The sequence below is a fragment of the Heterodontus francisci genome, chromosome 22, assembly GCF_036365525.1.
Source record: "Heterodontus francisci isolate sHetFra1 chromosome 22, sHetFra1.hap1, whole genome shotgun sequence".
Lineage (NCBI taxonomy): Eukaryota > Metazoa > Chordata > Chondrichthyes > Heterodontiformes > Heterodontidae > Heterodontus > Heterodontus francisci.
In genome coordinates, this window is record NC_090392.1 from 73330734 (window position 1) to 73354685 (window position 23952).

At 40.4% G+C, this 23952-nt stretch overlaps 1 protein-coding gene across 1 annotated transcript; it reads left to right on the forward strand.

The window, feature by feature from the left end:
• The first annotated feature begins 243 nt into the window (after window positions 1–243).
• On the forward strand, window positions 244–23472 carry hinfp (histone H4 transcription factor). Its single transcript, XM_068054030.1, has 11 exons — window positions 244–303; window positions 3245–3507; window positions 5631–5800; window positions 8016–8242; window positions 8879–8990; window positions 9933–10085; window positions 10539–10616; window positions 11363–11483; window positions 13462–13600; window positions 14436–14560; window positions 17318–23472. The coding sequence occupies exons 2-11, from the start codon at window positions 3488–3490 to the stop codon at window positions 17832–17834; spliced, it is 1662 nt and encodes a 553-aa protein (XP_067910131.1). The 5' UTR covers window positions 244–303; window positions 3245–3487; the 3' UTR covers window positions 17835–23472.
• The last annotated feature ends 480 nt before the right edge of the window (window positions 23473–23952 follow it).

Sequence of the window (23952 nt, forward strand, 5' to 3'; positions counted from 1 at the left end):
GGCTAATTCAGGGTTTTGGAAGTAACGACCGGGTTAACGTTCAACATTCATGGGCGGGGGGATTATAATACCGTAAGGGATTGTTTTATTTTCTGGGAGCTTCTCACGCGGAGCCAACGATGGTTGTAAATGGAACGGGTTTAAATCGGCGCAGGCGCTCCAGCAGCAGCAGCAGCAGCGCGCGGGGTGAGCAGCTGCTTCCCGATTGGCCCGGGCAACGGAAGTGACTGCTGCCCGCGTGAAGGTGGCGCGCGGCGGTGGGGTCCGCACTTCCGGTGGCAGCCTTGACCTGGGCTGAGACAGGTGAGGAGGGTTACAGCTCACTGGCTCTTTATACCTGGGTCTCAGTGCAACTTTTTACACTTTCAAATCGGGGGCGGGGAGGGGAATTAATTTTATTTTCACCTTTTTACCTGTTAAAGCCGCCACAAAGATGGTCATTTGTGGTCACAAGGCAATAGTAGTGATGCCTTGTGACCCAAATGTGAGGGTTTTCATCTTTCACTCAAGTCCCAATCCAGGAAGGTTCCAGTATAACACTGGGATTCTGGTTTCAGATACCAGCTTTACATTCTTAATGTTAGAATTCTTTGAAAATTGTAATACCTCCTCTGAAATAATTGGTAATTAGTCTTCTGGTTTTTTTTTGAAAAAGAGATTCAATCGTTGGTATCTGTTTTATGCTGTTAGAAGTTTCCATGCACCACCTCTGATGAAAGGTTGTTGACCTAAAACATTAACTCTGTTTCTCTCTCCACAGATGCTGCCTGACCCGCTGAGTATTTCCAGAATTTTCTTAACTTTATTTTTCTTCTGTAGGTATATAGTCATAGAGAGATACAGCACTGAAACAGGCCCTTCGGCCCAATGAGTCCGCACCGACCAACAGCCACCCATTTATACTAATCCTACATTAATCCCATTTTCCTTCTCGCGTCCCCACCTTCCCTCAATTCTCCTACCTACACTAGGGGTAATTTTTACAATGGCCAATTTACCTATCAACCAGCAAGTCTTTGGCATATGGGAGGAAACTAGAGCACCCGGAATAAACCCACACAGTCACAGGGAGAACTTGCAAACTCTGCACAGGCAGTACCCAGAACCGAACCCGGGTCGCTGGAGCTATGGGGCTGTGGTGCTAACCACTGCGCCACCCTATCTGGAAATCGATATGTGATAGTCGAGATCTCAAATAGATTTAAAGTGAAGTAGCAAGGAAGATAGATGAGGGTAGTGCAGTTGATGTGGTCTACATGGATTTTAGCAAGGCTTTTGATAAGGTCCCACATGGCAGACTTATTAAAAAAAAATCAAATGGGATCCAGGGAAATGCAGCAAGGTCGATACAAAATTGGCTCAGTGGGGTTCCACAGGGCTAAGTAGTGGGTCCCCTGCTTTTTGTGGTATAAAGGATTTGGACGTAAAGGTAGAGGGCATGATTAAGAAGTTTGCAAATGACACAAAGATAGGCCGTGTGGTAGATAGTGAGGAGGATAGCTGTAGGCTGCAGGAAGATATTGATGGTCTGGTCAGATGGGCTGAAAAGTGGCAAATGGAATTCAACCTAGAGAAGTGTGAGGTGATGCATTTGGGGAGGTCAAACAAGGCAAAGGAATATGATTAATAGGAAAACACTGAAGTGTGGAGGAAGTGAGGGACCTTGGAGTGGATGTTCACAGATCCCTGAAGGTAGCAGGATAGGTTGATAAGGTGGTTAAGAAGGCATATGGAATCCTTTCCTTTATTAGCCAAGGTATAGAATTACAAGCGCAGAGAGGTTATGCTGGAACTGTATAAATCATTGATTAGGCCACAACCTGAGTACTGTGTGCAGTTCTGGTCACCTCATTGCAGAAAGGATGTGATTGCACTCGAGAAGGTACAGAGGAGATTTACAAGGATGTTGCCGGGACTGGAAAAATGCAGCTACGAGGAAAGATTGGATAGGCTGGGGCTGTTTTTCTTGGAACAGAGAAGGCTGAGGGAGATCTGATTGAAATGTACAAAATTTTGAGGGGCCTGGATAGAGTGGAGGTGAAGGGCCTATTCACCTTAGCAGAGAGGTCAGTGATGAGAGGGCATAGATTTAAAGTGATTGGTAGAAAAATTAGAGGGGAAATGGGGGAAAAGCTTTTTCACGCAGAGGGTGGTGAGGGTCTGGAACTCACTGCCTGAAAGGGTAGTTGAGGCAGAGCCCCTCAACTCATTTAAAAGGAGTCTGAATATACACCTCAAGTGCTGTAATCTGCAGGGTGATGGACCAAATTCTGGAAGGTGGAATTAGAATAGGTGGGTTGTTTTGTGGCTGGCATTGACAGGATGGGCCAAGTGGCCTTTTTCTGTGCCTTAACCTTTCTATGATTCTATGAACAGTTTCATTGGCGGGGAAGGCACAGTGGCGCAGTGGTTAGCACCGCAGCCTCACAGCTCCAGGGACCCGGGTTCGATTCCGGGTACTGCCTGTGTGGAGTTTGCAAGTTCTCCCTGTGTCTGCGTGGGTTTTCTCCGGGTGCTCCGGTTTCCTCCCACAAGCCAAAAGACTTGCAGGTTGATAGGTAAATTGGCCATTATAAATTGTCACTAGTATAGGTAGGTGGTAGGGAAATATAGGGACAGGTGGGGATGTTTGGTAGGAATATGGGATTAGTGTAGGATTAGTATAAATGGGTGGTTGATGTTCGGCACAGACTCGGTGGGCCGAAGGGCCTGTTTCAGTGCTGTATCTCTAATCATAATCATAATCAAGGGGGTGGTAGAGATATGCTGCACCTTCATTTGTTTGACGCATTCTACTGTAGTTACTTTTCACGCATAGAATCTTGCTATAATATAGATCACTCATTTTAAAATGAGACCTAAAATGTATTTCTGGAAGTCTATGTGAAAAGAGTGCTTTCCAACTGCAGTCTACTTTCTGTTTAAATACTGTTACAAGCCTGGATAGAAGGCCAACCTGTTGCTGTGTTTTCAGTGATTTATTTTTCTGCCACCTGAGAAATTGCTGCACCTGATGTTTTAAATGGATTGAAATAATTTAAACATTTTAAGTTAATGTACTTGCAAATTGTATTTGACAAATACAGCCAGTGTGGTGATAGTTGCTGCACATTGCTAAATATATCTGAGAGTTTTATGTTTGTATGTTTAAAAGCCATTACCTTCAATGAATCAGGCATTCACAATGGCAGCGCACAATGCATTAAAAACAAACTGCATTCTAACAGTCCTATTGTATTCTCAGGAATTGGTCTGACCTCCATAACTTTCTTGGTAACCTGGATAGCTTCAGCAGACCTAATGAGGAACCTCCTCAGAAGTAAACCAACAGCTTTCTGAAATTCCACGTACAGATTGTGTTGGACAATCGGGGAGAGCTAGGATGGAACTACGTATGCCGGTGTATTGAGAAACTGTACGCATTAGGAGATGCAAGCGGTCAAATACCTGAGCAACAGGACAAAGGATGTGATTTGAGCGGAGCAAAATGGCAAAGCGGAAGAGAGGGTAAATGATTCTTCACATAACCTCTGATCTCCTTTAATAAAGAAACGACATAAAATGAGTGGTTAACTGCACTAGAAAAGTACAGGATAGTATACAGCGCGATGGAACACAACAAAACGTGATTACAAACTCTTATAACCCCTATTTCTGCAAAACCAGGAGTTACATAATGGTAAGGATCTTCTCACCGTATCCACAAAAGGAAAATGTATGGCAGTCTTCCCCAAGGCTAATGAACACAGAAGAGCAGCTTACACTAGCAATCTTAGGCCACAAACAAATATTCATATTACAGTGGTAGTGGTGACCTGCCCAAGGGCAGGTCCTGTGCTCATATCCAGTCCTGCACTTTCCTGTTCCATTGCTCCTAAGAACCTCCTGTTTTTTTGTAGCTTCTATGAGAAACGAGCAATATGATTAGGGGAAAAAATAGTGCATGAGATGGTTTCCCGTTGCCTTCCACATGTGTGCTTTAAAGGAAACACAGGCCCTCTTCCCGGAGAATCCTCTGCCTTTAAGTAGCTGTTGTCCTTCGAGGTTCTAGCTTTTGCACTATCACCACTGCAACCCTGTGCATGGGATCCTTTTTTAATTGGATATAGATAGAACAGAGATTGGTTGACACCTCCTGTCTGGGCATGTATTTTTCCAATGTTGTCACTTGTCTTGAACAGAATATTGACAGTGAAACAGAGTTAATGTTTTAGGAGAAATCGCAATAATGCCAACATGTTCTTGTGCGTGGCTGTACCTCACAGCACTATTGGAAAATCTGTAACCGTCATATTGATGTACAGCTCAAAACGTTCTCTAGGCACAGACCACATTTAAAAGCACAATATCTAAAATCTAATGGCACTGCTGGGTGATTTTTCAAGTTCAAGTGGAAAAATTCAGACTCTACATTAGGTTCTACTGAAATCATAGTGACAACATTGTATGATTTGCATTTTAATTTTTATATTGTAATTCATCTAAGTATTTTTAAGCATTGAGAATTATGTGGTATCAGATCCCTCCTAAGAATTTTACTAAGACAGTTACTTAAGTACAAATGAGATTTCCTGTTTGTACTGACTATAACTTTCTGTTAAAATTCTCAACAGGAGGAATTTAGTTCCCTTTCTCTTTGGGTCAGCTAAACCTTCCTGCTGGGAGTGCAGTTTGTATCCAAAGAAATAAATGGTCAACTTTAAAAGATTCACTTTTACAATAGATGATCATATAATAGTGTTTGAATGGAAATGTTACACTTAGTTTGGGATGGTTTATTCCAAAGATGATGTTACCTGGCTGTTGTAGGTGGTTCCACTGGGTTTTCCATGAAATGGAATGTGAAATTTTGATACTGTGTTCACTTGAAAAAATTCAGTATTACGTTGGCATATGTATCTTAGCCTTCCAAAGGTTAGATATTATGGAGAGTAGATGAGTGGCCTGCAAAAGAACACTTCATAAGTCGCTCTTTGGCTGTGAATTGCTCTGAAGTATTATGAAGACATGAAAGGTACTATATAAATGCTAGTCCTTTCTTTTAAGTTTTCTGTATGACTTTAGGGCGAATACAGGTCTGTCACTGGTAACAGCAGCAGTTTGAGGAGTTGAATAGGGGGTATCATCTGCTTGTCATGGTGCAGCTTTAAAAGCATTAGCTTAAGTGCAATTTTAAGGTGTATTGATACCACACTCTGCATTCGCTTGGTGATCTTGCTGAGGAAAATCTGCCCAGTTGCAGTCAGGTTCTCTAATAAAGTTTCTCATTCTGTGACCAAATTGGAGCCACCAGCTGCCAGATTCCTTGGAATAAACAATCCCAAAGTAAATAAATTTTTATAAATAAGACATTACCTTTTTCTTTTACACTTAATTCCTTATGAATCATTAAGATCTATTCAGTTTTAGAGTTAAGTCTTTTAAAGTTTACCATAACAAAGTTGTGTCGTCATCAGTCAAGAAGTGAATTTCAAATCCTAGAAAGGATGTCAGAACCTTTTAAAGTTCTCAATACAATCTGTGTAATGAGTATTGTATTTTTAAAAAAATTACAATCTGAAAAAGCAGAAGATATGATATAGTATTCTAAATCCAGTAACATAGTGAGTGCATTTTCTTATTTGACCTAGATGTGATATAATGGCAGCTGGGAAGAATATGAAGTATGATTCTCTGGTGCTTTTGTGCGAATGGGGCTCGTGTGGATTCACTGCATCTGGAATGGAAGATTTCAGCAACCATATTGCAGGACATTTAAAGGATCAAGTCCAGGGGGATGAAAATGACATTGAACCACAAGGTAGGGTAACAGCGCAGTGAATGAGCCACGCAGAATTATTTTGAGATTGGTGATGGCAACTTTTGACTTGAACACAATATTTGCAATTAATTTCAGTATGGCATTCTGGATGAAAGTAACTGGGAACTAGCCAATAATATCTGGAGATAAAATTATAGATACAGCGCTTTTTTTTTTCTAACGGTGTTAGTTTTCATAAGTATGCTGACGACACTGAGCTCTACCCCGCCACAACTTCTCTCGACGACTCCACTGTTGCTAAATTATCAGACTGTTTATCTGACCATCCAGCACTGGACGAGCAGAAATTTTCTGACATTAAGCCTGTCTGTTTGCAACCATGGTGTCACATTTGACCTCATAATTGTGCCATCACTAACACTGCCTATTTCCACCTCCGTAACATTGCCCGACTTTGCCCCTGTCTCAGTTCATCTGCTGAAACCCTCATTCATGCCTTCGTTACCTCTAGACTTGACTATTCCAACGCACTGCTGGCTGGTTTCCCACATTCTACTCTATAAACTTGAAGTCATCCAAAACTTTGTCTGTCGTAACTCTCACCATATCCCATTTCCCCTATTAATCCTGTAGTCGCTGACCTACATCGGTTCTGATCAAGTGCTGCCTTGATTTGAAAATTCTCATCCTTGTTTTCAAATTTGTCCATGGCCTTGCCCCTCCCTATCTCTGTAATCTCATCCAGCCCCACAACCCTCTAAGATATCTGTGCTCCTCTGATTCTGGCCTCTTGTGCATCCCTGACTTTAATCACTCCACCATTGGTGGCTGCACCTTCAATTGCCTAGGCCTCAAGCTTTGGAATACTCTCCCTACACATCTCCACCTTGCTTTCCTCCTTTAAGCCACTCCTTAAAACCTTCTCTGACCAAACTTTTGGTTATCTGAACTAATATCTCCTTAGGTGGCTTGGTGTCCTACTTTGTTTTATAATGCTCCTGTAAAGCATCTTAGGACATTTCATTACATTAAAGGCACTATATAAATATAAGCTCTTGTTCTTTGGCCATTTTTTCCCTTGTATTCTGAGGTGTTTATGGCAGCGTTGAGTGGCTAGCTGCCAGATTTTAATCATTGCTGCTCTGCTGTGGCTACTGTGTAGTATGCAGGGGTAGGTTGTGATGACTATAACAGAGATTGATTTGATTTGATTCCTCTCTTTCCTCTTTTGGGAATGTACTTCCAAAGTATATCATTGGTAAAGTAAAGCTGTTTCGGAAGCCCTGAGACACTAAAAGGTGCTATAAGAGTGCTAGTTCTTCCTTTAAGAATTTTAACATCTGGTATTCTCCCCACTGGAGGACGGGGAGCCAGTGGAGTTTCATGACGATCAGGTGATGGGTAATCTGAATTTAATGCAGGGCAGGATATGATCTGATGAAGTTTTGGATGAGATGGAGTTTATGCAATTTTTTACAATCATTTCCAGATTCTGCAAAGGGCACTGTTTATTGGAAATATTCTAAAAACTGTGCTTGTGTTTTTCCTGCTAAATTTGCATATTTTAACTTTAATAGATTTTTTTCCTTCACACTGCTGAAAAAATTATGTATTGTGTGGAAATGCATTTTCATTATTATGTATGTATAGTTAATACAACTGACTGAAAGAGACATTTTATTTTAAATTGGCCCAAATTCATAATAGTACAAAGGGAGATCCCTGCAATATTAACATGATCTCCGCTGGCCCATGTTGTAATGTTTACTACTTTAGAATTGTTGGTTCGGCAGTTTGGGAGCAGATGTTTTGTGTTTGCCTCTCATCCATTTAACGTCAGGAGCAATAAGACGGCGAGCGGATTGTATATTCATGGTGTTGCTGAAGCAGAAGTTCATGTTTGCGGATTTTTGCTCCTACACTGACCCAAATCAAATGATCCAGCAGTTCAAAAGTGGCAACAAGAGCTAATGAGCTACATAATTATACAGCCATATTGTGTACTAAGACTGAGTGGGTTATTGGGAAATTCAGTAGGACATGCTCTAACCCAATCCTCCCTTTAGAATTCAAGCAAGTAGCTATTTAAAAGCTTCAAGTCAGGTAAATCTATCTTGTAGATAACACCTGACTTAGGTGCTGGAGGATAAACACTATTTTTGAAAGTGGGATGAGGAATGAGACACAATGAAAATTTGTTTTGGCAGAGCAAACTAATCTTGTGCTGATCCAGTTTTGTATATTTATTTCCTAGAGGAGCACCAGTGCCTGTGGGCAGAGTGTGGGTTCTACTCAGTGGAGAGCTCAGCTGACCTGATCCGTCACGTTTACTTTCACGCCTACCACACAAAACTGAAGCACTGGGGTCTACAGTCCCTGCAGGCTCAGACTGAACTTGAGCACTGTTTACTGGATCAGCAGAGTCGCAACGTCATTCCAGAAATCCCGGAGAGCTTTGTCTGTCTGTGGGGCCATTGTGACGTGAGTCACCCATTCAAATCTGAATTGCGTTTCTGTATCCAGTTCTCTATAATCTGTCTTGTTTTATTCTAATTGTAACCCATGAGCTTAAAAAAATTCTGAGCTTCAGTGATTAAAGCATAAAAAACCTCCAGTGAACAGAGCTTATATTGTGGTCAGAGAATGTGTTTGATGTTGGCTGGGGCAACTGCATCCATGACGTAAATTTCTGGCTCCTTTGTTACTTGTGTTGCATCTTCACTAGTGCAGAAGCAAAATATTGCAGATGCTGGAAATCTGAAATAAAAACTGAAAATGCTGGAAACGCTCAGCAGGTCCAGGCAGCTTCTGTGGTGAAAGAAACTGAGGTAATGTTTTAGATCTGTCACCTTCCATCAGAACTGAAACGTTAACTTCGTTTCTCTTTACGATGAACCTTTACTGATGGATATGCTTGTTCCTGGAGACGGGACAAAGCTCAATTGTTTGTGAACTGTTAAGAACTTCCTCTTGCCAGGAGGGAGATGACCTGATTTAGACTGGTTTCCCCTTCTCTGTACTAAAGTTGAAACTAGCACAGATTATATATTGCATTTAACAGTTTCTTGTTAACTGGTTGTGCTTTGCCTCATTTTTCAGTATTACTATTCTCCTTAGAGCACTTTTGAGAATCCGGAATGGTTCTACAGACATGTGGACATGCATGGAATGTGTTCAGACCGTGATGCAACCACAGACACTAATCTAATTATCCCCTGCTGCTGGAAAGGTGAGTCCTTCCTGAAGTCAGACTGCTCAACAAACTCTGTTTAGTTCCCTAGTCCTTATTTTGTAGACTGACCCCAACTGACCATGATAAGGTGACTTTTAATGGGAAGGTTCCTTGATATGTTAATTATGACAGGCCACAAGAGCTTTTATCGACTGATTTGAATGAGTACTATTACGACCACTCAGGACAAAGCCCCCAATCAAAATATGATTTTGATTACGGTGGGAGCAACGCATTGTCAATTCAGTCCCGTCACTCCACAGGTTGCATTATATATCTTTAAGCTTTCCAAATCTAAGAAAGCAGCAGCCGAATTGAATCAATCTAGTAGCCCCTGAATGAGGCGAACCAAACCAGGTATCTGTAGACATCAACAAATTAACTATTTATTAAAAAAAACTAAAATCTTAATCACTACTAAGATAAACCAATATCTAAAGACCTTATAACTTATTTTTTTACAAGAACAAACTCCCGCATTTGTATACATATACTCAAGCTTTGGTTTTTAATTAGCTGCCCGAAAAAAAAAAATAGAAAAAACAATGAAGTCTTCGCAGATTATGCTTCCAACGAATGGTCTCCAAATTCAACACAGTCCAAGTTCACTTGCAGTCCTCCAAGGTCCGATGAGAATAGGATCCTTCCAGAGATGGGAATTCAGTTCAGTTCAGCAGTTCTAGTATTAAACTCTTTTTTCAGTGATGAACACAGTAGATCAATAATTTATTTATTTAAGAAATTAAAATGGCTTGAAACTTTTTTAGAATTTTGAGAGAAACTACACATTGACTTGACTTGTGTCAAAGCACTTTACAGCTAATGAAGTACTTTTTGAGGTGTAGTCACTGTTATAATGTGGGAAACATGGCGGCCTATTAGCACACAGCAAGCCCCCACAAACAGGAAAGATTCAGATTGCTTTTTCTGTCATTTTAGATTGTGAAGCCAATTTCAAAGTGAAATTTAAGCTACGTGAGCATTTACGTAGCCACACACAGGAGAAAGTGGTGGCATGCCCTACCTGTGGAGGGATGTTTGCCAGCAACACCAAGTTCTTTGACCACATCCGGAGGCAGACAGCCATGGAATGTAAGTAAAATATCTTTGGAATACTGCAAGGTACCTAGTTTTGTAGCGCATGATTTAAATCCTTTCTTCAGACAGGAACTCTTGTCTTTGAACTGTGGCGTCGTTGTTAACTGTAGCCAGTTTAAATGATGTACATACCACAACTCCCAACCACTACGCAGCAGCAGTAAAAAGGCTGCAAATCTTTTTGGGAGTGAACTGCAATCACAAGTTGTCTTGGTGTCTTGAGTGGATTGATTTGTTGCCCAGCATGGCAATAGCCTGTAAAAGTTATTGACAATGTGACTTTGATGTAAAACCACTGATTTCAAACTGGGTTGTGGTCGAGCATATCATTTAAATGGCATTGACCCAGATACAGAACCTCACAAAGGCAGTATGTACATGTCTATTTTTACGCTGCACTGAAACTTTTATTAAAAGAATCGTGTCTCATAATTTTTGTTTCGCTAGACCAACGATTTCAGTGCTCCCACTGTTCAAAGAGATTTGCCACTGAAAGGCTTCTCAGGGATCACATGCGGCATCATGGTAAGTTGTTCCTAATCTTTTCATCTGGAACGTTTTCATACAAACTGTTGCCCCCTTTCAGTCATGATGTCTGTTTTATAAGGAGGAAATACCAACTTTCAACAACATCATTTGCATTCAATTTTAATGAAAAACAGAAATAGCCTTTTCCTTTTTTTTTTGGAGATTCTTAATATATTTCCTTGCTGTATCTCTAAATCGAAATCTAAATTTCATCTTTCTGCAGGTAATTTCAGGTTTTCCCTCCTTTTGTAGTGGGAGGGAATCTGTGGGATGAATAACGGTATTATGGGCTAACCTCTTTTTTTTGTTCTATTCCATGCATATTGGAACTGAGTTGGGAAAGTTCATTACAGGCCTGGTATTGCTAGGCATTTATTACAATTCCTGATTTGAATGCCTCCCGATGGTTGGGAGCGATTAGCATTTATGTGACGTCAAATAAGTAGCAAGTTTCAAGGCGTCTTTGTCATCATTCTTTTAATTAGATGGGATGAACCATATATTACCCTCCCCCCTTAAAAGAAAGCTCACTTCTCGCAAATCAAGATTGGAAATAAAAACCTTGCAAAATAATTGGAAGGAAACCGTGAGATGCTAGAATGTGATTTTAGTTCCTTTTTTTTGTATACAGAAGAAAAATCAGTCATCCTACGTCTCAATAAACAGTTGACTGTCCCTCATTGTGAGGATACACGTAAAATACTCAGCTGGGTTTGAGAGAACATTGACTGTTTGTTTTCTAGTGAACTATTACAAGTGCCCATTTTGTGATATGACCTGCCCAGCACCTTCTGCCTTGAGGAACCACATCAAATTCCGCCATAGCGATGAGAAACCGTTCAGATGTGAATACTGCGAATATAGGTATGCCCTTCAGTTAAAATATTGGTGTATCTTGTCCTGTCGTTCCTGCTTTTCCAGCTCCATTGTCTGGAAGTATGGGTTAGTCTGGGTTTTTTCCATGGCTGTCTTTAGTGGTACTGCACTACTTGTTGGTCAGGTGGTGATGTACTTTCATACCTCTTAAATTTGTATGTTCTTGCTACCATTTCCCCAACCAATGGAAACAAATCTATTACAATTTGCTATATCTTAACCCTTCATAACCCTTGGTGATCCCTATGAACTCGCCCCTTAACTTTCTCCACTACAATGAAAACACTCCAGCTTCTCAAACATATCTTCATAACTTTAACCCCCTCATCCCTGGTAATATCCTAATAAATCTACGTTCAATATTTGTATTGCTTTTAAATGCTTCCCATAATAGGGTGCCAAAAACCCTATGGAACAGCACCTTCCCGGTCAAAAAAAACTTCCTCTTCGAGCTACTCTCTGTCCTCCCATAACTTCTATCCATGCAGGCATGGTTCCCTTAATTCCGTGTCCCATTAACTTAGCTACAAATATGTTATATGGCAGCTTAACAAATCATTTTCAAAAATCCATATAAACTACGTCAACTGCACTTCCTGGAACCTCTTTCGTTTCAAAGAGTTCTGTGCTGCTGAAGCACATGGCTTGCCCTTTTAGAAATGCATCCTGATTAAATATGATTAACTCGTGTTTCCTCAAGTAATTTAATCTCATATGAGAAGTTCTGTTAGTTTTGCTTCAAAGTTGGAAACCTAACTAGCCTATAATTTCCTTGATTATTTTTTTGAAGAAAGGTCTAACATTTATTCCCCTTTTGGTATAATGTTCCTTTTTCAGAATTTTTAGAACATTATAGTCGGAACCTCGGTTTATCCTGTAACTTCCTTCACATTCCTTGGGTGTAAACAATTTGATTACCTTTTATTCTACAATCTGGGTTTCCATCTCCTCTGAAATATTAAGGCAAAATACTTAGTATTTCTGCCATTTTCTCCAGTCTCTGCTATAAGCTTGCTTCCTTCATTTAGTAACCCTATCTTTACCATGGCTATCTTTTTGCTAGTAATATATCTGTTGAGTGCCTTTTATTGGCTTTTACATTTTTTTGTTTGTTTCCTGCTATAGTTTTTCTTAGCCTTTTTAATCTCACTTCATTTAACTTTCCAATGCTTTTGATATTTGCACACTCTTTAATGTTTATTATCTGCACTAATTGCATAATTTATCCTGGCCGTGATCTCTTTATATCTTACTTTAATTTGATTGTATCCTGTAAAGTGCCCTTGTGTGGGCACTTATCTTGAAGTTACTTGAATCATGCTAAGTGTGTTCCAAATGTTCATTCTACTTTCAGATTGCTTACTAGCTCATTACCCAGAGCCAGATGATGCAGTGCTTCTTTTCCTGTTGGCGTATTACATCCTGATTAACCTACATAAAATACTCTCCTTTTTCTCCTTTCTCTAGTCCTGTTTTGGATAATTTAAAATGTCTTACAGTTAGAGCTACTGTTTATACCCACCATTCTATTTTGTTTATAAATGTCATCCTTTATCTCTTTTCCACTATTCAGCAATCTGTAATATAATGCTGGTAATGTGACCAATCCCTTGCTATTCCTCAGCTTAATTGAAAGGATTTCTGTTTAGATCTCTTCTCTATTTTAATCTTTAGTCTCTGGAATAGAATAGGATGTATCTTTTTAATGCAGACTAGCTGGAGAATCCTTCAATTTTCACTTAAGGTCCTTAATGAGTTTTGGACAAAGTAGATGTGTATCTGATGCCTCCATTACAAGATCACTTATGATCCCCACAGCAAAATTTCTGCTTTTTTAAAAATCAAGACACTTTCTGAATGCAAAATCGCCAATTTGGTGCTGTCATTTGTATTGGGGGTTGAGGAGGTTGGAGATTTGTATAAAAATATTTTGGAGAGGTGATTGCTGTAATGTGTTTCATCCCAGCTGCAAGAACTTGGTGGATCTAAGAAAGCATTTGGATACACACAGTGAAGATCCAACCTATCGCTGTGAGTTTGCGGGTTGTACGTTCAGTGCACGATCTCAATATTCCATCAAGTCGCATTACAGGAAGATACATGAGGTGAGCAGTTGAAGGCAGTGCTGCATTTTTTCTTTATGAAATCTGTAAGGCAACAGCTGCACTGCCAGTCTGCCTGTAAAGAGAAATGCCACAGTCTCCCATCTGGCATGGGATGTTGCATCAATAAAGATGAGATTATTGTTATGTAGCCCTTGCAGTGATATAATGTTTGATCACTGTTGACTCCAAATGAAACAGCTCATGAAAATGTTAAGCTAGTGCCTCTGCACTAGACTCAAGATGTCTTTGACAAACGCACAGGCCTTATAAGAAACTCTAGTTTGACTTCTTGAATGTCTACTGTTCCTTGTGGGGGGTGGAGTGGACAACTGAATTGATATCTTCAAACATGTTCATAATACATGATTGTTGGTGAGGTTGGGATTTTATTTCTCTCTTGCACCTTTCCTTGACCTCCTTGTAGTATCCACAATCAGAAGGGCAGGCAGATGAGAAACTGCTGTCGAGTTTGTGTCAATGGAGCTCGGAAGTGGACGACTAGGATGTATTTGTGACAGCAGTTTGCTAACACTCTATATTTTTTCCGACCATGTCATTAACACTGGATTCGCTATCTTCAACTGCATATTAATTTGACTGTTTCACGCAGGTTCTCCAAAAGCCAATATCCAAGATTATCAGAGCATTTACAATTTCATTACTTTTTTTAAAAAAAGGAAGCTAATGACATTAATTCTTTGTAATAGTTATAAACATTTCTTCTCTCCTTATGGTAAGGACCCTATCTTTGTCTTTGGGATCAGTTGTGGCTGCAGTTTAGCTTTACTATCTTAATCTACTGATTTGGTGTAATTGTGGACTTTGGCATTCCCAGGGGGATCTGGAACCCAGATACAAATGTCATGTTTGTGACAAATGTTTCACCAGAGGTAACAATCTGACTGTGCATCTCCGGAAGAAGCATCAGTTTAAATGGCCTTCAGGTCACCCACGATTCAGGTATGTTGGCGTAACCTACATTTTTAATGTTGTTTGTCACTCTTTATTTCAAATTGTCGTATATAATTCCTTACCTGAGGGGGCAGGGTCCTCTGCCACGCTACTGGACCACTAGATGATGCACAAGAATTGGGGAAGAAAGTGTTATTTCTCATTGTAGCAAACCAGCTGATGTCTTGTTTCTTCTCTGTCCCACCCCCATCACTCCTGTGCCCAGAAGTTAATTTACAAAAACAAGTCTCGCTGCAAATATATTTTTTCCTACTAAATGTGAAAGAGACCTTCTCCTAATCTTTTGGTTCGTTTGGAATAAAAGTCATATTGTAAATGAACTAGACGTATACGTGTGCACAGGCAGTGAATTTGCTTGTACAAGCCATTTCACTTCAGAAAGGTAATTGATCGTTTGAGACTCCACAGATCTTCTAACATTGATAAAATTGTGAGCTTTATGATGGTGTGTTATAAAGTTATTGTGGTTCAATTAAATTGAAGTGTTAGAGTCCATTGGTGTTCATCTTTACTGTATCTAGGTTAAAGTCATATTACCACAAGGAAGCTGGGTCGACACGCTATCCTTTCAGGTTTCTCTTAGTTTAAAAACAGAGATTCTTGGCATCCTTTCTTATCTGCATTAAACTTGGGACTCCTCTGGGACTGAAATGACACTCCTATTTTGCTACTTTCCAGTTGCATTGATGGAATGCATCTCTTTGACTATATGAAATGAGTTACTAGAGACACCACTCAATGATGTAAAGTTGCCCAAAGTTTGGCACTGAGTTAGCAGTCTCAATTTCAGAGACTATGTAACTGGCTGCTGTGGGAAATGGAGCTGGTTACATGAATGGAGCAGTTGTTGTTCTTGGGCTGGGCTAAGGGAACCTCACCATTTGTTCAAAACCAGAGACTAATGTTGACGCCAGCAATGACTGAAACAGAAATGTGTTTCATTCCCCAGCATGGCCTTGAAATGAATGGTTTTATATTAAAGGGTCCCATTAGGTTTTAAACAAAATATGTTAGGAAATATATAAACTAAATATCTAGTTTTCTTTAAAATTATCTTCAAGTACTAATTTGGGAGCAGTGAGATATGGGAAAATGACCCAGTGATATTTTGAGGCTCCATTCATTGTCCTCAACCATTCTATGGAGATATGGAGGGCGGCGCAGTGGTTAGCACTGCAGCCTCACAGCTGCAGGGACCCGGGTTCGATTCTGGGTACTGCCTGTGTGGAGTTTGCAAGTTCTCTGCGTGGGTTTTCTCCGGGTGCTCTGGTTTCCTCCCACAAGCCAAAAGACTTGCAGGTTGGTAGGTAAATTGGCCATTATAAATTGTCACTAGTATAGGTAGGTGGTAGGGAAATATAGGGACAGGTGGGGATGTTTGGTAGGAATATGGGATTAGTGTAGGATTAGTATAAATGGGTGGTTGATGGTTGGCACAGACTCGGTGGGCCGAAGGGCCTGTTTCAGTGCTGTATCTCTAATCTAATCTAATCTGTAAGTTATTGTGCCTTTTCTAATGAAACTCAGAAGGAGACATTTGGGCTGCTTCAGTGTCATCAAACAAGCAAAATAGACAAGCCACAGGGATCAGAAGTTTCATGAGTGATGCTGTGTTTTGGGGCACTAATGCCTGTTTTAATCAATCAACAGACATTGTTTCAGTTGCTCTGTCCTGATTAGTTCTTGATACTCTTTGCTAATTTTGTGGGTGAGCAGAAGCTGGCATCTACTTGTCTGGCATGGAGATGAGATGCTGGGGCACCCAACCTGGGCAGCACTTTCATGCCTCTGCAGCTTATCAAGTGAGCTTGTCTAACTGCTGGCAAAAGAGGTGCATCCAGGTAGATTGCAGGGCACAGCTGTTTAAATAGTTCACAAATGTAAGATTCAAGGTTGGAACATTGGAACAGGAGTAAGCCATTCAGCCTCTTCAGCCTACTCCGCTAGTGTTGTAGCTAATCTGTATCTTAACTCCATCCGCTTGTTTTGGCTTCATACCCTTTTTATACCCTTGGCTAGTAAAATCTCAGTCTCAAATTGAAAATTAATAATTGAGCTATCATCTACTGCTTGTGAGAGAGACTTCCACACTTCTACCACCCTTTGCAACAAAAAGTGTTTCCTAACTTCTCTCCTGAATTACATGGCTCTGATTTTAAGGTTATGTCCCCTTGCACTACATGGAGATAATGTGCCTAAATTGATCACTGGGGAGGCGGGGGGAGAAATGAGCTGTCTATTTTTGACAACTCACTGGTGAAAACACTTGGAACATCTTGTGGCAGAAATGCAGTATTGCATTGGACTGATGTATTGTTTGGCCCAGGATCTGACAATGGCTCCTGACCAGTTTGCCAACAAAAGAATGTTAAACCTATAGATCTCAATCATTTATGACCTCACTCGGGAAGGCATTCTCTTGACATGGGTTGATGTACTTGCATGTTGATACACTTGCCCTGGGTTCACATCTGCCATGACGCACATAGCAGCTCGTCAATTTTAACTGTTATTAGAAGCCATTTCCTTGCAACAAGGAGGAAAAAAATTCTTCCAGACCCCTTCACCTGCAGACAGATAAATACCCCTCCTGACCTAGTATCTTATTTGAAGAGATGTAGGGGCAGGTTAACTGTGTCTCTCCTCTTGATGAGGAATTTTGCAAGGTGTGGGTAGAGCAGAGAAAAATAATTAGGGCACAAGCTGCCCACTCTCACCTTTTGCATGAATGTTCAATTCATCCAGATACAAAGAGCATGAAGATGGTTACATGCGGCTGCAGTTGGTACGTTACGAGAGTGTCGAACTGACCGAACAACTAATGAAAGACCGTGAAAAGCAGGAAGGCCGCATGGACAGCATGTCGGAGAGTTTGATTTTGTCAGAAGCTAACCTAAGAGGGATTATACTGGAGCCAATGGAGGAAACAAACAATGAGGAACATGACACACAGAAGCACAGCCCTGACCCTCTGAACTATTGTACAGCTGAGTACACCGAAGACACTAGTCATGGTGAGGAGCAGTTCCAGCAGTCACCATTGGACTCCCCCGACTCGAATAAAAGTCCTATTATTCGGGTGGTCAATCGGACAAATGAGCACGGAGAGAATGAAACGGTTTACTATGTTCTGACCAATGCATCACATACCACAGGGAGCACCGAGGTATCCGGTGAGGACTTGAATACGGAGGCTGAGGGAACTTCAACTGACAATATAGAAAAGACTGCAGAAGAACTGGGTATTCAAATAATTGGCTAGGATTAATCACCCAAGCACATCACCACTGTTATTCTGATGCATATTTTACATCTTAATCTGTATATTCTGTTTTACCTTTGAGTCACAAATGAGCTTTGTGATGCCATATCGAGTTGGTTGGCCGACAAGGGCTGTAGTTATAGTCGTCATTTTTTTTTAATGTATCACTCTCCATCTCAAAACAAGAGTTTCATTATGTTCTATCTGTAGCATTGTCAGATGCCATATGGTCTCTACTGTCTATTTATGCTTTAATCATTAAGTCAAGCAAATGTATTAGAAAATTCATTTTGACAGGTAGTGGTCAGTGTGAATACAGCAAGTAACAGTTTTCACCAGCAATGGTATTTTTATTGCATAAAAGTCTTCTGGTGTTATTGCTGTTAATTTTTGTGAAAGGCACGATCTTTTTTGCCTTGCAATCCTACTCGCAAACAATAACAAAATGACACCTTTGTTGTTATTTTGAGGAGTAGAAATTACTCTAGAAAATTTCTTCTTCATTACTCTTAGGTCCACCATTACTTTACTTTACAAAGAGAAATTACAGAATGTGATTCCTGAAATGATTGAAGTCCTTTCACTTGTGAGCCATTGATCTCTGCCATCTTGATCTTGAGGCAAATCTCTTGCACATAAGCCTTTTGATCGTGTTGTTTAAAAACGCAATGTACAGTCAGTGCAACAAGTACCAAAATGTTTTCTATACTTTAATAATGGCATCTTACCACCAATATCTCTGCACACCTCTCTTCCGTCACATTCCTATTATTAAAGACATGTTCTTGTTCAAATCTTATGCCTCCTGAACTCAAACATAAGAATTTTCTAGTGGCTAATCATTGTTTCTCCTTGCTGCCCTGCAACCCATCTTTTTGAGTTCATGCTTTTATAATTTGTATTACAACCACCCAAGATCAAGCAGAGTTAAATAGACTTGAAGACAACTTTGAGATGCACTAAATTCAAAATATCAAGAGCACTTTAATCCTAGGTTTTTTTTCCCTCCATACATGTGATTTGGGGGTGGGGTGTGGAGCGGTGGGGAAGAGTGTATATACACTATAATTTTGCTCCTAGGTTCTTGCTGTCTCCTTCAGCCAAGAATATTGTGCAATCTGGGTCACAGACTTCAAAGCCTGTCCTTAGATGGAGCCTTTCACTGTTTTGAAGAGAACCATCAACTGAGTGGTGACAAGTGATGTGACTCTGGTTTGGTATGTTAACATTTAGCCAGTGTGCTTACCAGGTTGCTGTGGTTTAAAAATTAACATATTCACCATATGCTATATAGTTGCTTCAAAAAGATAGTGTCTTTTTGGCTATATGGGGGAAAGAGTTCTTGGGTAAATATTAAAGTGAAATGCTCTAATCGTTATGTAATTGTTGAGGTTGACTGTTAACGTGACTTATGTGTGTTAGAATAATGTGGTGAGCAAACTTGCATAATTTTCTCTCGCGCTCTCTCTCTTTCTCTCACATTCACTAGTGTGTATACCTAGAGGCATTTTTAAAATTTGTTTTACCCTATTTAAGGTAATGGCTCTTGTCTGCAGCTATTTGAATTGCAACTTTGGCTTAACCAAATTCTCTGCAGAGTTGACCTCTCTTACTATCTCTGAGCCTTCAACCCCTTAGTGTATAGGGTTGGACTAGTTCTAAAGGTGCTGTAGTGTCACTGTCAGCACAAGGAGCCACTTTGCTCAGTATCTTCCTATGCATTGGGAGGACAGATCAGGAACTCTGAGCGCAGTGCTGATCTTACACATCAGTAGCCTTATCTTGTATTGCAATGGGAAGGGTGTAGACTTACATTTTCGTTTTGTGGGTGCCAATTAGATATCTAGCAATGAAGTAATGGAAGGCAGCGTGAAACCAGTTGGAGCACATCAAGAAATAAGAGCAAGGTTAGGAGGAATTTACAATCTCAATGGTTTGGTATTGACCAGAATTAAATGGCAGGGTCCAGCAACAACTTGTATTTATGTTAGTGCCTTTAATGTCCCAAGGCACTTCATAGGAGCATTATCAAACAAAATTTGACACCAAACCAGTTAAGGAGTCATTAGGGTAGATGACCGGTTTGAAGGAGCATCTTAAAGAGAGATAGAAGGGGGGGGGGGTGGAATTCCAGAGTTTAAAGCTTATACAGCTGCCAGTAGTGGAACAATGAAAGTCATAGATGCTCAAGAGGCTAGGATTGGAGGAACGCAAATATCTTGATGCCAGGAAGCAGGAAGATTGATCTAGTACGCAGAATGGGAATTTTTAATTTAGGGGAAGAGAAAAGCTTGTAGCTAGATACAAATTGAATACAACTGAAAAAGAAATTGACCCATTTGTTGGGTTTGGCTGCTAGTGACAGTGTCAAATTCTAGTCTGTACCCATAACCGATATTGGCCATGGTGGATTATAGGGGTGCCACAGTTTGTACCTGAGTTAAGGGATGGGGGAAATCCATGTTAATTTCCACTCCCGAACATAACCGAGCAATTTCTACTGGAAAGTGGATGTGCGTGTAGTCTTTGGGTGGGGGCAGCATTTCCGCTTATCTGTGAAGCAACCCCCCCCCTCTCATACTCAGTGCCAATGCTCGTGTATGAAAATGGTCTCCTGGGCAAGACACTGAATGAAGTGTCTGAATCCAAACCCCAGCAAGGAGTGAATTGTTTTAAGGGGAGCAGGTTAAAAAGGGAAATTAAGAAAAATAGAATGAAAAGAAATATATTGATATTTTCCTTTAATAAAGGGAGGGATAAATATTAAAGTACTTGGAACGTCATGCAAGGTTGTGGCCAGTTTCTCAATATGTTTCAATGTGTGACCGTGCTGCTCCAGTTTATTTTGGAATTTACAAATTGTGGCCTGGATTTCCTGGCCCCCTCTACTGAAAGTTCAGTATGATGGACACAGGGAGAAAAGTTGTTTGGAGCTGGTGACACATTGTCCCTGCCAATTTTTAGCAAGTGAGGCTGCACTGTACGATGCCTTGTATGGATGGGTATGTCGTCAGTGGGTGCTAATAAAGGCAATATGTCCTCTTGATGTGTTTCCCATCCTTGGTAAAACCTTGGGCACCAGGGATTAATGGGTGTCACTCTCAGAGCAATGGATTACATGGCCTGCAAGGGATTTAGGTCTCAAATTTTAAGAGAATTTGCCTATTAATGCTTTGCATGCTGCTCGGAGACTGCCAGGACAGCAAAACTGTGGCCACTGCAGCAAAACTCTGTCCCCGGTCCAGACAGAGTTCAAAGCATGCACCTAAAATAACCCCACTGCCAGAAAATTGTCTTGAGGAGGCAGGTGGAATTCCTGTCCTGCTGAATATTTGCCTTAGTGCAACAACCGCAGAACATCTGGGCCTGTATTTTTTCTTTTTTTTTTTTACTTCTCACCATATCCTACCTGAAAACAGTGGTAGTATCACTGAATTTCCATTATTGTGCATCTGGAATAGGTTTCTTTGAGACATATGTTTGTCAGGAGCCATGTCCTCTGATGTAGCCAATCATTGTGACTGACTTTTAGTGTCGTTATCAAAGGCTGGTTTAGCAAGGCTGTACTGTTATTTAGAACAACCCTGAATAGTTATGAGCAAGGTATTAAAACTCATGGACGGTACAGTGGAGTAGCTTGCTGCTGCTCCAGCTTTGAGTGATTACTAAGGGTGCATTTGCACTATAACTGGTGTTAACGAGAATTAATTTTGCTTTATACCTTTTGTCGCAGTTATAGTGCAAACTCAGCCTAAATCCTAGTCTAGGTCTGACCCAAAACCAGAGTTAGGGAGAGAGAGACACTCCCTGGAGGAGGGACTTTCACTCCACTTTGCACTAGAGTCAGTTCAGACCTTAATTATAGATTTACACAACACAAGTTAGCATGGGCTTGAAGTGGATGCCCTTCTGCACTAATCAAACTTGTAGTTCAAAATACCTTGATTTGAACCTGCCTTTCTCTCTGGAAAAGTTTGTACAAGGCAACTGGTTATGGTGAGTGAGAGTGTCATTTATTTTAACCCATTTGAACTGCACTGGGGTTTTTGGGATTGCATTCCACATGGTGCCTGTTTTTCTGTGTAAATGGAAAGCCAGTGGCTTTGTCTATAATGTACAAAGGGCATCTATTCCTTAAGCAAGGCCACTGGTGTACATCACTTTGGCTCAGTTTACTTTGTTTATCTCTTCAAACTAGATTGTGTTCATATTCCAGTGCATTTCTATCCCATGACATTATTCAAAGAGTAAGGAGTTTACCCCTCTTCGCTGCCCCCCCCCCCACAATTGTCCTGGCTAACATTCCTCTCAACCAACATCATTTTTTAAAAAAATTAACTGGTTATTCATGGCTTATCTTTGACTTCAACTCCACTTTCCTGTTTGATCCCTGTATCCTTGATTCCTTTAGAGTCCGTAGATCTATTGAATATTCTCAGTGACTAAGCATCCACAGCCCTCTGAGGTAGAAAATTCCAAAGATTCACAATACTCAGTGAAGAAATTTCTCCTCATCAGTCCTGAATGGCTGCCCCTTTTGCTGAGACTATTCCCCGTACTTTTAGACTCTTCAGCATGGGAAGAAGCAGCTTAGCATCAATCCTGTCCAATTGTCCCAGAATCTTTTGTTTCAATGAGACCACCTCTCATTCTTCCAATCTCCAGAGTGCAGGCCCATTCTACTGTTTCATTCCAGTAATCAATGTAATGAACTTTTGTTGCATCACCTCTAAAACAAATATATCCATAATTGGGTATAGTGACCAAAACTGTATTCTCCAAAGCCCTGTACAGTTGAAACAAAACTTCCTTACACTCGTACTCCTTGCAATAAAGGTCAAGGTACCCTTTGCCTTCCTAATTGCTTGCTGTACCTATAAGCTATGTTTTGTGTACAAAGGCAGACAAATCCCTCTGAACACCAACATTTTAATAATTACTCACCATTTAAAAAATAATTCTCTATTCCTGTTTAAAATGAATAAGCTTCTTTCTCCACATTATACTCCATCTGCCACCTTCCCCACTCACTTAACTTGTCTATATCCCTATGCAAACTCTGACCCCGCTGTGACTTTCCCACCTAGCTTTGTATCACTAGAAAACTTAGATACAATGTACTCTCACTTCACCTGACCCATTAATATAGATTGTAAATACCCGAGACCTCAGCATGATCCTTGTGGCGTCTTCTGCTCTTGATTGACAAATCAAAATCTGATTGTAAAGCTCATGTTTTGGACTGATGTGGTCATGGTTCCAGCTGACAGAAATATACAAGTTAACATGTTGATCAGGACTCTGTGTGCCTTTGGGACAGCGAGGGGAACTGTTGTGCAGTTAAGCAGAGCAGAGGCAATGATGTTGAAACATGTCAACCTTTTAACCCTTTCAGCTTGATGAGGTTACGTTGAGGTGTGTGTCCTTGAATGTTAGAGAAAATGTAACAAGTGAAACACGGGGAGATGGAAAGTATCATCTTTCTGTGTTTTGCTACTTAAGTTTAAAATTGCAGCAATTGTCTGTACCTTGTTAAAATCGAAATGTTGACTATTGGCCATGGTAATGTGAAGCAGGCGCCTTAATCTCTGTGTTACTGCATTGCTTGTAAATTTTGTTTTTATAATAAATACAGAACAGAACACCTTGAGCTGTGCATGGTGATAATTGGAGAAATAAATCATTTTGAACCTTTATTACAATAGCCAATTCACAAAGTGTGGCAGCTTCAACTTCCGACTGACCACATTTTGGACTAAGATTTTGAAGACAGTCTCATTAATTTAATTCCAGGATTGGAATTACTAGAAACATGTTTCTATCACTGCAGCAAGAGTTTAAGGAAATAGCTACTTATGGGAATCTTTACTTAAGTGTAATGAGTGGGAATGATGTGTACTTATCACTGACATTAGTCAATAAATGAATTACTATGGATTAATAAGCATAGCATTCATCGATTTAAGAGCAGGTTAATGAGTGAGGTAAAGGATTCCCTTACTGTCCATATATCTGCGAGTGTAGCAGTAGTGGGACTGGTGTGTTTTATAAACTAATCAATCAGTCTGATTGCTGTATTTGTTGCTTTTAGCACCAAAGTATTTACATTTTTTGATTT

What these genes read in the sequence shown, in the direction of transcription:
- hinfp (XM_068054030.1), top strand. Translation starts at nt 3,488, where the DNA reads ATGGCAAAGCGGAAGAGAGG. An exon ending in GAGGCAGACAGCCATGGAAT is followed by an intron (nt 10,086 to 10,538) that starts GTAAGTAAAATA and finishes TTGTTTCGCTAG; the next exon opens with ACCAACGATTTCAGTGCTCC. An exon ending in ATTACAGGAAGATACATGAG is followed by an intron (nt 13,601 to 14,435) that starts GTGAGCAGTTGA and finishes TGGCATTCCCAG; the next exon opens with GGGGATCTGGAACCCAGATA.